This window comes from Callorhinus ursinus, unplaced genomic scaffold (assembly GCF_003265705.2).
Source record: "Callorhinus ursinus isolate GAN/ISIS: 27379988/994484 unplaced genomic scaffold, GSC_fseal_2.0 scaffold10, whole genome shotgun sequence".
NCBI lineage: Eukaryota > Metazoa > Chordata > Mammalia > Carnivora > Otariidae > Callorhinus > Callorhinus ursinus.
Genome location: NW_027397072.1, coordinates 72,066,329 through 72,078,411, shown reverse-complemented (window position 1 = coordinate 72,078,411; position 12,083 = coordinate 72,066,329). Strand labels below are relative to the sequence as shown.

General features: G+C 45.6%; 1 protein-coding gene across 4 annotated transcripts in view; it reads left to right on the top strand.

Annotated features, from left to right (window-relative positions):
- Nucleotides 1-12,083, top strand: part of STON1 (stonin 1) — a 47,207-nt gene that overhangs the window by 386 nt on the left and 34,738 nt on the right. The window contains exon 2 of one of the 4 annotated variants that reach the window (XM_073897743.1): nt 6,040-6,182. The exons of 2 other annotated variants lie outside the window; for them this stretch is intronic. In XM_073897743.1, the coding sequence (XP_073753844.1) occupies nt 6,158-6,182 (25 nt within the window). In that variant the 5' untranslated portion in view covers nt 6,040-6,157. Of the gene's footprint in view, nt 1-6,039; nt 6,183-12,083 lie in introns of those variants that run through there. One more of the 4 variants, XM_073897744.1, reaches the window with a different exon arrangement.

Here is a 12,083-nt window from a genome sequence, read left to right as displayed (position 1 = left end):
CCCAGACACGCTTCCGAGGGCGGGGGGCCGGGGGCTCGTACAAACCCGCACGCGGTCCGGGCCTCCCCGACTTGAATCCCCCCCCCCACCTCCGGGACTCTCACCTGCCTCCTTCCCGGCTTCGGCTCTTCGCGCTGCTGCCCCTCCCCTGCCCCTTGCCCGGCGACGCTCTGGTCCCCCAGCCTCCGGCCACAGCTGGTGTCTCCATCCCGGCTGTCCCCTCCCGCTCTAGCAGGCAATGACCCAGGACGAGGGGCCGCAGCCGCAGGGGCCTCCACACTTGCCCCAGCATTTCCTGCACGAATGACGTTCACGGGGATTTGGTGTTGCGTCCCCAGGACTCACAAACTCTACCATGTGGGTCCAAGGGGAAATTAAAATATATCCCTCCTCAGGATTTTACTATTTCTGTTGGACAGTTTTGTTTTTTGTGTGTTTGTGTGTGTGTGGTTTTTTTTTTTTAGCCTTTCCAGCTCTCCTTTTTCCAATAATAATGTTACTTCACGTAATTAGCCTTTCTGATTTCGGGAAAAAATTTAAAATCCAGGAAAAAATAATAAGAGAGAGGAAAAAAAAAAGAATGCTGGCTAAAAATAGTGAGCAGAATCTGATCTTTGGGAAAGTACTTCATTCCATAGTTAAGTGTTGTGGGAGGTGGGAGTTCAGATCGGCTTGTTTTCAGACTACCCCAAACAGACTGTTGGCCCCCCGCAGGCCAGAAGTTGTAATTTGCCTGACCGAAACCGCAGTGTTGGTTGGCATTCCCCAGCCTGGTGTGGGCGCTCCGCCTGTCTCTCCCTCTCTCTAGCGGGTTCCGCATCTCTCTCCCACCTCCCCCACTCCCACGGTCTCATAAACAGTTGCAAAGTCGAGGCAGTGGAAGAGGCTAAAATGAGCAGGACCACAAAGGAAAAACAAAAACAAAAACCAACAGCCTCGCTTATTTTATTCCTGAGGCTCTTGCTTTAGCCTCTGATTGGGTGGAAGAATGTTTAGTTCGTTTGTGTGGTTTTATGTCGATTCTCATTATGGTTGAATCAGTGTTTCCATGACAGGCTTAGTTTTCTGAGTGCCTAAAAGGAGCTCGTTAATTCTCAGATGGGTCTGGACAGATCAAGTCTGGAATCTGGAGGGTTTTTGTTTGGTTTTGTTTAAGGGATAGATCTGGGTTCATATGGCAAGCCTCTGCTCGCTCCCTCAGAACTGGAGAGAGGTGGGAGGGAGCCCAGTTGAGGTTTGTGTCCCCATGACTAAGAAGGAAGAGCTTCCCTGAGAAGTGAGCTGTGTGAGCAGGATCACGGCGGGTGTTGAACTTTTATGGTCGTTAGGGAGAGAGCTCCTCTCAAGAACTTGAGCCATTCCTGTTTTCTATATGAACACTCAAGGTGGTTATAACAAATGTATTAGGTGCCGAGCAACCTTTCAAAACAGGGCAAGGTATTGAACTATTTGGAAATAAAGATTTACCGGGGGCCGGGGGGGGGGGGGGGGGGTGGAGGAGCAGAGGGAGAGGGACAAGCAGACTCCCCCCTGAGCATGGAGCCCGACTAGGGGGTGGTCCATCCCAGGGGGCGGTCCATCCCAGGACCGGAGATCCTGACCTGAGCTGAAGTCAGCTGCTTACTGAGTCACCCAGGCCACCCTGGAGATAAAGATTTCTTAAAAAAAATTGTTTTTTTCATTGGAAGTAAAGGGGTTTAGTTTTAAAAGGATGTAATTCATTTTTCTTCACTGATTCAGTTTGACAGTTCCCCATTAGTATGAGTTAGGTTTTACGGTGGTCTCAAAATGTCATTGACAAGCAAGTGTTGTTGACTTTCATTCAAGTAGAAAGCCTGTAAGTTTTGAACTTGTTTGGCCCTGTTGCTTAGAAAAACAATGCACTCAGATAAAAATCTTTTGTCTCTTCCTCTTCCTGAGAATTTTTAATAGTGTATTTAATGCTCTAGAAGTCATCCTTATGCTGTTGGGAAAGAAATCGCCTTTCAGCCTCGTTTAACTTTTGTGCTGCTTCATGGAATCGTGTTGAACTGGGTGGTTTGCTGTGCAGCCCAACAGGCTGTTCTGCATGATGGCGACCAAGTGCAGGCCTACTAGTAAGGTGAAGGCCAAGGAGTAGGTAGTCTGGATGGTAAGAAGAAGCTGCATCCCCAGTTAGCCAATAAAAAGCAGACATCTTGTATTTTCTGCCTGTACTTTTCCTTTAGTCCCTTGTCATCTGGAGGGGCAGATGAGTTGGAAATACATGAAGTGTGGGGTCTGCAGAGTGGAAGGAGGACAGGGGTTGTTAAGAAGTAAAAGTGGCCTTTCAAAATCATATTGTATAAGAATACTGAATTACATAGAACATGCTTTGGGTATGGTGTTAAGTTTTAAAAGCAAGTTTTGAAATAGAAAGTAATGTAATCTCACTCTGCAAATACATCTAGAAAATATTGGAATTAGACACATCAAAGTGGATGGTCGGATTAGAGGTGCTTTTGAGTTTTTTTCTGCTTGCCAGTATTTGTCAGATTTTTTGCCGTAGTAATAGTTAACATTTATTGAGTATAAAGCACTTGCATATGGTGTTTCATTTTAAAACTCTGTGAGGTAAGTACTGTTATTCTTATGAAACTATTAGTCTCATGCAACTAAAATCAGAGGGGTAACTTGCCAGGGTTGTATAGCCACTATGTGCTAGAATCAGATCTTGAATTCAGGTCAGTGCCCAAAGTCTATACATCTCAGTCACTACTGTCTACCATATTCCAGCCATGTACTCTTCATATGATTTTAATTATAAGAAAAAATATATAGAAAAGGGAAGGCCAAGTATTTTGTACTTTAGTAAGAACTGATACTTTGGTTAATTGTAAAATGTCTCTGGCTTCCATCTCTTCTGTCTCTCATTATCACTTCTCTTTGGAAGTCCTTGGGAATTGCTCCAGACTTAGGCAGAGGTCGCTCACCTTCCCTTGGGAGCCAGCTGTACCCGCAAAAGGTATCCCGAATTCATTGGAAGCTTCCGAGGCAGCCTGGAGTTCCAGGAACCCCATGGGGTTCTAGGGCAGTCCTGGTAAAAGGCAGTATTTTTAAAGTAGATCAGGCAGATAATGTCTTCCGAGCTCTGCCAGTATGGGCTTTCATTGTTTTTGACATTGTCAGGGGAGTGTGATGGGTAGGAAGACCCAGGGGTAGCTCCCAGGCTCCCACTTGCCTGTGTGTTACATGGAATGTCAGGGTGGATAGGTAAAGGATTTACCATGGAACAGGAAAGAAAGAGAACAGCTTATTACCTCTTTGTGCTTATTACTATGAAAGCACAATAAGATATATTTTTTTTTAAGATTTCATTTATTTATTTGACATAGAGAGAGAGCACAAGCAGGGGGAACAGCGGAGGGAGAGGGAGAAGCAGGCTCCCCGCTGAGCAGAGAGCCTAACTTGGGGCTTGGTCCCAGGATCCTGGGATCATGACCTGAGCCGAAGGCAGACACAACTGACTGAGCCACCCAGATGCCTCACAATAAACTATTTTTTGGAAGCTTGGCTATGTGGGTGATCCCATGCATTGGCAAAATGAATTGGTTTAGTGGAGGTGGAAATATTCAGTGTTTTCTGAGTGATTCTAGGGGTGGTCTGGGAAAAAATGCCCGCATCCTGTACTACCATGTCCCCTCACGGCAACCAGGCCCCCAGAGGTCACCTTAGCCATCCTCCTCCTGGAAAATACCTGAAGATCCCCAGAAGCTTGGGCTTTTTTTAAAAAAACACATGGTCATTCAAATAACACACCTTAAGTAGGAGGCTTTATCTCTTCTGTTCTTCAAGGAAGAGATTCTGGAAGGGTACTGCTTCTAAATCGCATTGTTGAAAAAAAGATGTAAGAGTCAAGGACTTCTTTCTCAAATTAGCATACTTGGACAGATGTTCCAGATCTTGTATCCACTTAACTGTGTGGGAAAGGTCTTTCTGGTCTCAGGGTCAGGAATGGTTCTTGTGAGCAACTTGGCTGTTTTGTCTTGTGGATTCTGTGAGTCCTTTAATTGACCGTTTCCCGTTTCTTATTTGGCCCAAAGGAAGCACACAGCCAACTTAGCGGCCTGCTTCTAGCATGTATATAGGATGCTATTAGACATCTTCTATTTTCTGCCTGTACTTTTCCTTTAGTCCCACTTTTCTCACCGACTTTATAGGCACCCCTCAGAGATATTGCAGATTTGGTTCTGGACCACTGCAGCAAAGTGAATAGTGCAGGGGCACCTGGGTGGCTCAGTCGGTTAAGCATCTGACTCTTGGTTTCGGCTCAGGTCATGATCTCAGGGTTCCGGGATCGAGCCCCGCATTGGGCTCTGCACTCAGCGTGGAGTCTGCTTAAGGTTCTCTACTCCCTCTGCCCCTGCCCCCATGCTCTCTCTCTCAAAATAAATAAATATAATCTTTAAAAAAAGTGAATATTGCAATAAAGGGAGTCAGATGAATTTTGTGGCTCCCCAGTGCATAAAAATGTTATGTTTACACTATACTGTACTTTATTAAGATGCAATACCATTACATCTAAAAAAACAATGTACATACCATAATTAAGGAAATCCTTTATTGCTAAAAAATGCTAACAATCATCTGAGCTTTCAGTGAGTAGTGATCACTAATCACAGATCACCATAACAAATATAATAATAATGAAAAAGTTTGAGGGGCGCCTGGGTGGCTCCGTTGAACATGCAACTCTTGGTTTTGGGTCAGATCATGATCTCATGGGTCCTGGGATTGAGCACCACATCTGGCTCCCTGCTCAGTGGGGAGTCGGCTTGAAAATTCTCTCCCACTGCCCCTCCCCTCATTCTCTCTGTCAAATAAATGAATAAATCTTAAAAAAATAATAACGAAAACATTTGAAATATTTGTGAGAATTATGAAAGTGTGACACAAGGACATGTGAGTGAATGCTGTTGCAAAAATTGTGCCGATAGACTTGTTTTATGCAGGGTTGCTGCAGACCTTCAAGTTGTAAAACATGCAGTATCTGCAAAGTACAATAAAATGAGGTATGCCTGTACATTGTTTTATTTATTCAGTGCAGTTTGGAGACTGCTACTTAGGACACCCCACTTCTTCCTTCTGAGTTCATTTTTCTTCATTTTTCTTCGTGTGAATTTGGAAGTTCTTTCATAAAAGGGCTTTGGTAAACTTGAAAGTATTGATATTCCTGAAAATGTCTTTATTTTGCTCTTACAAAGGAGAGTTTGAGTGTAGAATTTTTTAGACTCACAGTGATTTCCCCTGAGTACTTGAAGATATTACACCATTGTCTTTTTGCATCTGGTGCTACTCCTACAGGTACCAAGTAACCTTGGGCAAGTCTCCTTGTGTATAAAATAGATAATTGTATCCTTGTCTATAAAAATTTCTCTTAGTCTCCTTGTCTATAAAGTAGACAATAGTACCCACTTCGAGGATAATTGGGAAGAGATAATGTGTACAAAATGTTAGAATAGTGCCTGCCATATAAGGAAGCACACACTAATTGCTAGGTCTGACAATTACTTTTATATTTTTTTCATAATTTCTTGGTTTCCTTGGATTTTACTAGTTCATATAAAAGTTAGTTTGTCTAGTTGCACACAAAGACAAAATCGTGTTGGGATTTTTTTTTTATTGCAGTTGCAGTCACATTATATTCCAGGGAACTGATACCTTTACAATATTATGTCTTCCCATCTTCTCCTTTTATTCAGGTGGATGGTGACTGGTGATTTTTCCCTACTAATGTCTTATACAACTTTTGCTGCATTTATTTCCTATAGGTTTTGTTGATATTTTAGATGATATCTTTTTTATTATTATTGGCTTTTTGCTGGCTCACAGAAACATTTCTGATTTTGGGATTTTGGTCTTGTATCTAGCATCCCAGCTGACTTATTAGTTCTCAGAGTCTATTTCTAGATATTATTGAGTTTTCTAGGTAGACAATCACAAAATGATACTAATTTGTCTTTTTCTTTTCATTCCTTATGACTCCTAATGATCTTTTTCTTGTCTTATTGCATTGGGTAGACCCTCCAGTACAATGTTCAATAGTAACATTGGTAGCTGACCAACCAGTATCCTAACTCACATCCGTGTTGAAAGAAAAGACTTTGTGGAGAGGTTCCTGTTCCCTTTGGTCGTGGAGATGATGTTCTCCCTCTGCTGGGCATGTGAGTTTACCTGTATCTCTAACAGTGCAGACAGATTTATACTGAATGATTAACTCTTTATATGTGGCTGGCAGCATCTCTGGGATGTTGTTTGGTATCAGCAGAGCCTGTTTATAGGAAATATTTAAGGAAATTTATATAAGCCTATCTTTCCCATACCCTCCCAACAAAACCTATTCATTTAAAGAAACTAAATCAGCAAACGTCCTTGGCATTCTCCTCTGGTCCTCACATCAGCCCTATGTGATAATGGGAAAATAAAAGGACTTTGGAGTCAGGCAGATCTGGGTTTGAGTTTAAGCTTTGCCACTAACTAGATGTGTGGCTATCTTAGTGTGTTTGGGCTGCTATAACAAAGTTCCACAGACGGGGTGGCTTGCAAACAACAAAAGTCGATTTCTCATGGTTCTGGAGATTAGCAGGCCAAGGTGAGGGGGCCAGCATGGTTCTGGTGAAGACCCTCTTCTGGGTTGCAGACAGCCACCTTCTTACTGTGTGCTCACACGGTAGGAGGGGTGAGGGAGCTGTCTGCAGCCTCTTCTAAGGGCACTGATCCCATTCAAGAGAACTCCACCTTCATGACCCAGTTACCTCCCAAAGGCCCCATCTCCTAATCCCATCACCTTGGGGGTCAGGATTTCAACATTTGAATTTTGGGAGGGGACACAAACTTTAAAAGACCATAGCAGTGGCCTTAGGCAAGTTACGTCACATCTCTGAGGCTAAGTTTCCTTCTCTATAAAACAGTGATAACAGGACCTGCCTTAAAAAGTTGTTCTGAAAATTAAGTGAGATGATAGGAAATGATAGGAACCAAGTGCTGGACATTTGTTGAGGCTCACAGATGGTGGTCTGCTGTCATCACCCTTGCTGCTCTGTTTCTTTCAAATCAGGATTGTGCTTCAGAATAATCAGAAAGACTTCTGGGGAGAGGCCATGGATATACCTCCTAATAACTTATGTTTTCTTGGTAATCAATGTAGATTTCTCTTGGATAAATTTCCTTAATACTTTGAGTCACCATTTTGATTTTGCTTCTGTATCAACAGCTCTTAGTTGCCCTCCCAGTCTGTTGATGGACCTTACTATTGAATCACCATGTTATTCCCTATGAACCATGCCCCTCTTAACCACAAGTCTCTCTCTTTGCTTTATTACTTGGTGTTCCTGTCCTTCTGAAGATGAAAACTCTTTATTTCCTTATTGAAGAAAACACTTCAAATGCAAAGAAAGACCCCAGAGAGAGTCTGTAAGAAGTGAATAACAAAACAACTTCTGGGACTAGGTATTCGCAGGAGGGATCATGAAGTTCCTGAGCAATTAAAGAGTTGTTAGGGTTGGGGAATTGACAAAGAAGAGGCAGCCATAGTGGGCAGAAGAACGAAAGGTATCCCTTGAGCGTTTCACAAGACCTAAAATCTGCCTATTTTACAATGTCATTTATCTGGGCCCTATGGAATCTGTACTTGGCCCAGAGCTTTTCTGCAAGTGTCTTATCAGGCATTATAATGATAAGCATTGACTGTTCTTAAGTACAGGAAAAGAGCATCATGAAAACAAAACATAATTGGAATTATGGGGATGTGCCTCCATATAAATACCTGGAACACAAAAATAACTTTTCCATAGCAGAGCTAAACCAAGAGTTTCATGGAAGCAACATTGAGCATCTAATTTAAAACAGCCGTAGCCCAGAAACTCAGGACTGTCAGACTGGCCTCTGTGTATCCCTTGGAGAGTGTTTTTTCCCTAGCTCAGGGTAACTCATATCAGGGCCAAAGTGGAGGGCTAGAAGACGGTAACATGCTACAAACCTTGCTTTTGTTGGCCTCAGTTTCGCGTTAATACCACCTAGAGAAATGTTTCAGTCTCACATCTTTACAACTGAGACCCTCCCCTGGGGCAGCTCCAGGCCTGTTGCTTGTTTGTGGCTTGAAGCAGAACCTGGTAAATTTTGTGAACATTCCCCTGGTGGCTGCTGGGCGGGGCTTCAGTGGAAGGTGCCTGGTCTGGGTCATTCTAAGTAGCACAGTGGCTACTACCCAGGTGCTCCTGATTTTCAGAAAATTATCTTGAGGGAAAAAAAAAAAATTGATCAGTTGGTCCCGGAAACTGGGCGATAATGTCAGAATCCTTCAGTTCCAAGAAGGCTCAGACTTGCCTAGATAGGCGTTTTTCTCCCATAAGGAAAGAACTTGTTATTTTAGGCTTCTAGTCTCATCCTCTTTATCATTCTTCTTTGACTCTAAACTCCCAGCGATAGTGGCTCTGTAGCACGCGTGATGGGGTTTACCCGGGTTTAAACAGCCCCCTGCTTGTCACGACCTGCCTGCTTCCCACCCACACATTCATTCCCCTCTCCTGCCAGATGTTCTGCCTAACTGCTCACACATGCCCATCCGCAGGCACACGTGGGCTTCAGCCCGCCGCGGGACGGGCACCCTGCCGCGGGGCGGGCACCCTGCTGTCCCCCGCACCCATGGTGGCCTGCGTGTTGCCCGTCTGGCCAGAGGGGGCGCCTTCCCCGAGTCTCAGGAGAGAGCGCGGCCGGGGCGACCTCACTGTTCTCTGCCTCCAGAGACAGGAGACCCCTAGAAGCTCACCGCCTGTGACAGGTGTGGGTGCCTTTATGGGCTTCCAAGTTGGCTGAGCTCTTTAACTTCCATTCTTGTGAAGAACTGGTTTTTGTGTTTTTGTGTGTGTGTTTTAAGATTTTATTTATCTGCAGAGGGAGAGGGAGAAGCAGGTTCCCCACCAAGCAGAGAGCCCGATGCGGGACTTGATCCCGGGACCTGATGGATGTTGGTCATGCAAGCAACCACCACTTACTGAGCGGCTGCTCTGTTTGAGGCTCCTGCACATCACGACTGGTCACGGAGCTACAGCTCACATCGCTTTTCTGTGGCCATGGTGGGTGGTGGTGATGATGATGTCGTTCTGCAAAGCTTTGGGCAACCAGCCCCCGTGCTATGAGAGATGTACATGAAAGGCAATCTCTTGTCTTCTCTCATATTTCAGACTTTAAAACCAAGTGTGTGCAGGCAGGAGCCCTCACGTTCAACCCTGGTTTTTCTGCATTCCCACTATTACCATCTATCTGGTTCCCTGCCTCTGACCTCCCCACCTTGCAGTCCGTCCTCCACGGTCAGAGCTTTCTTTCAAAAATTCTGATCTAATGCTGTTTCCCTTCTCTAAAGTCTTTCACCGAATCGCATTGCCTTTAGGATAAAATCGGCTCCGTTGGCATGATACAGCAGGGCTTCCGTAGCTTTCTCACCCATCGGCCTCTTTCCCGGCCGTGCCCACGTAAGTCCTGCCTCTAGCCGGGCTGTCCACCTGCAGAATCAGGCTCTCTTCTGCTGCCCTGTCTTTGTGCACACACTCACCTCTCTCCGGTCTGCTCCGCCTGATCCGTTGGTATCAGCCTTCAGGATTCAACTTATCAGCCTGCTCTTCCCGAGGCCTTTTCAAGCTACCAGGACTGGCGGCTTCATTCCCTCACCACGTGGACATACTCATACCACTACGTGGACTAACTATACCATCACTCTCCCTGATCTTAACCGAGCATCTGGCCGTGGGTTCCCGTGGTACCCTGCATTAACAAAACATGTGGATATTGTCTGTGCTAGACAGAGAATGTGCTGGGGTAAGGGACTGTGACTGTATTCACTTGTACCAGGGTGGAGCACGATGTTAAGGATGCTCAGCTATCACTGGTGAGTGAATGAAGAGAAGAGAGCCACAAGATAACTTCACTTCCTCTTGATTGCAGTGGAAGGAATGTGGGACTGAACAATCAAAGATTAGAGCTTCTCTTCCTGGCTGTGTTACCTGAGTGAATCCTTTTACCCCTTTGGCCCTCTGATTCCTCATCTGTCAAATGAGGTGTTAGAACATATATTTAATGCCTATCGAACGTTCTAGATTCAGTTTTTAGCAGGCCTAAAGTCAAACAACTAGCTGCTTTCTATGAAGTGGCATGAATTTGGGACTCTCGTTTTTTGGTCTCATTGTGGAGTATGTTTGTGACAAGCCCTTAGCAGTGGGCAGAGCCGCAGAGCCGGGACCCTCTTGGACCAGAGTTTGCCTCAAGAGGTAGGAGGAGGCCAAGACCTAGTTGGAAAGCAAACACAGCTAGGGGGTCATGGCCAGGATGAGATGCTCTGAGCAAGGCAGGGGCAGCAGTCTGAGGTCAAAGCTGGCCAGAGATTACCGGGAACAAAGCCTTGAAGGGGGCTCGAGAATATGCTTTCGGGGGTGTGTTGAAAATGCGTCCCCCTCCTGGGCAAGTCTGTGGGAAGACCTCTTGGGCCAACTGCCCAAGAAGTCATCAGGACCAGCTGTCTCCAGTTGGCTGAGGATGGGTAGGTGAAAAGCCTGTGTCCCCGCAGAGCATAGATGGAGGCCCGGAGGAGGTTAGTTTGGGTTTAATAGGAAGGAGAAGAGTTTAATTCTGTCCAAATGATAGTGAGATGAATTCACTTACAAAGTGATGTGGTCTCCATTACTGAAAGAGTTCACGGAGCAGCTGAATGATTCCTCAGCAGAGATGTTGTATTAGAGATTTCCTCACTGGTGAAGGTTGGATCAGATGATGTTCACAGTATTTTTCTGATTCTGAGAGAGCCTTAGCTTCGCATATCCTCCCCAAATCTTGTTTGGGGACACACTTTCAGATTTCATATTCCATCCTTCTGGGATGTGGTCTCAGCACACCCCACTGTCGTGGTGACCACCCTTTGGGAACTCTGCAGTCTTTGAATGTCCCCCTTAAAGCAGAGCACTCTGGATTGGACGTCGTGTGCTGGGATGTGGCCTGGCCGGCATCTCTCTGGGGACATTACACAATTTTTGAGGGTAGTGGGCCTATTAATTCCTCATCTCTCTCCTCACTCTGAGCTGAGCCTGTGAAAGCAAACAGCAGTGAGCCTCAGCTTCTGGTAGGTCTCATGCCACCACCGCAAGTGGTAGATGGACTTCATTTCCTTCCGTCCACTTTACTCTGCTGGCCTTGGACTTCATACGTCTCTGTGGCAGATCTTCTCATCCAGACATGGACTCTCAGGCTTGGGGGATACTTTCTGTACTGGAAACTTCCATGGCATTCCATCGGGGCCTTCTCAAGTGCCTCCCGTTTCACCCCAAATGTAGCTCTTCCTTGTTCCTGGTTCCCCTTCACGTGTTTTTTGCATCTCTCCTCTCTCAGTGCCCCATGCCTGCTGAATACTACAACATTTCAACTTGAGTAGAGTTTTTCTTTTCAAATTCTTTGCCTTCTTGGCATCCTGGTGAATAGGAATGTGGATGGCTTGTCAGTTCCATTGTGCATATGAAGAAAAATGCCCAGCGAGGTTAAGTAATGTGCTTAATTTCCTGGCAGGGCCAGAGAGGCGGGAACCTGGTTTCCTGACTTCCGGCCCAGGCCCCCCCTCCCCCGCCTGGAGCTCATGCTGCATTTGCTCATGGCACTGGAGTCCCAAAGAACATCAAACTTTGCTCTGTGTGTGGTCATTGTACCAAAAGAGTTTACCCGGGGAACAGTCCCAGGCCTCTAGATACTCTGGAGACCACACTGAAATAAACGAACAAGAATAAAAAGAGCAAAAGAATTTACAGAGTGCTTCATATTTTTCAAAGAAGCTTCTGAGTCCTTCACCTTTTATGATGCTCCCCAAAGCCCTTTGAGGTGGAAGAGCTCATGTGAGCCTCATTTTGCAGGGGAGGGTCTTGGGTGGAGTCCAGGCGTGAGGTTGGGGGAGGAGGCCCTGGGCAGACACTGGCTTCTGGTACACAAATTTTCCCTGTGGCCATGTTCCATGGAAACCAGGAAAAGGGAATGAGTTGTTTCCCTCTGGTATCAAAGGCAGTGGAGACCTAAGGTGCAGGCCTAGGGTTCTG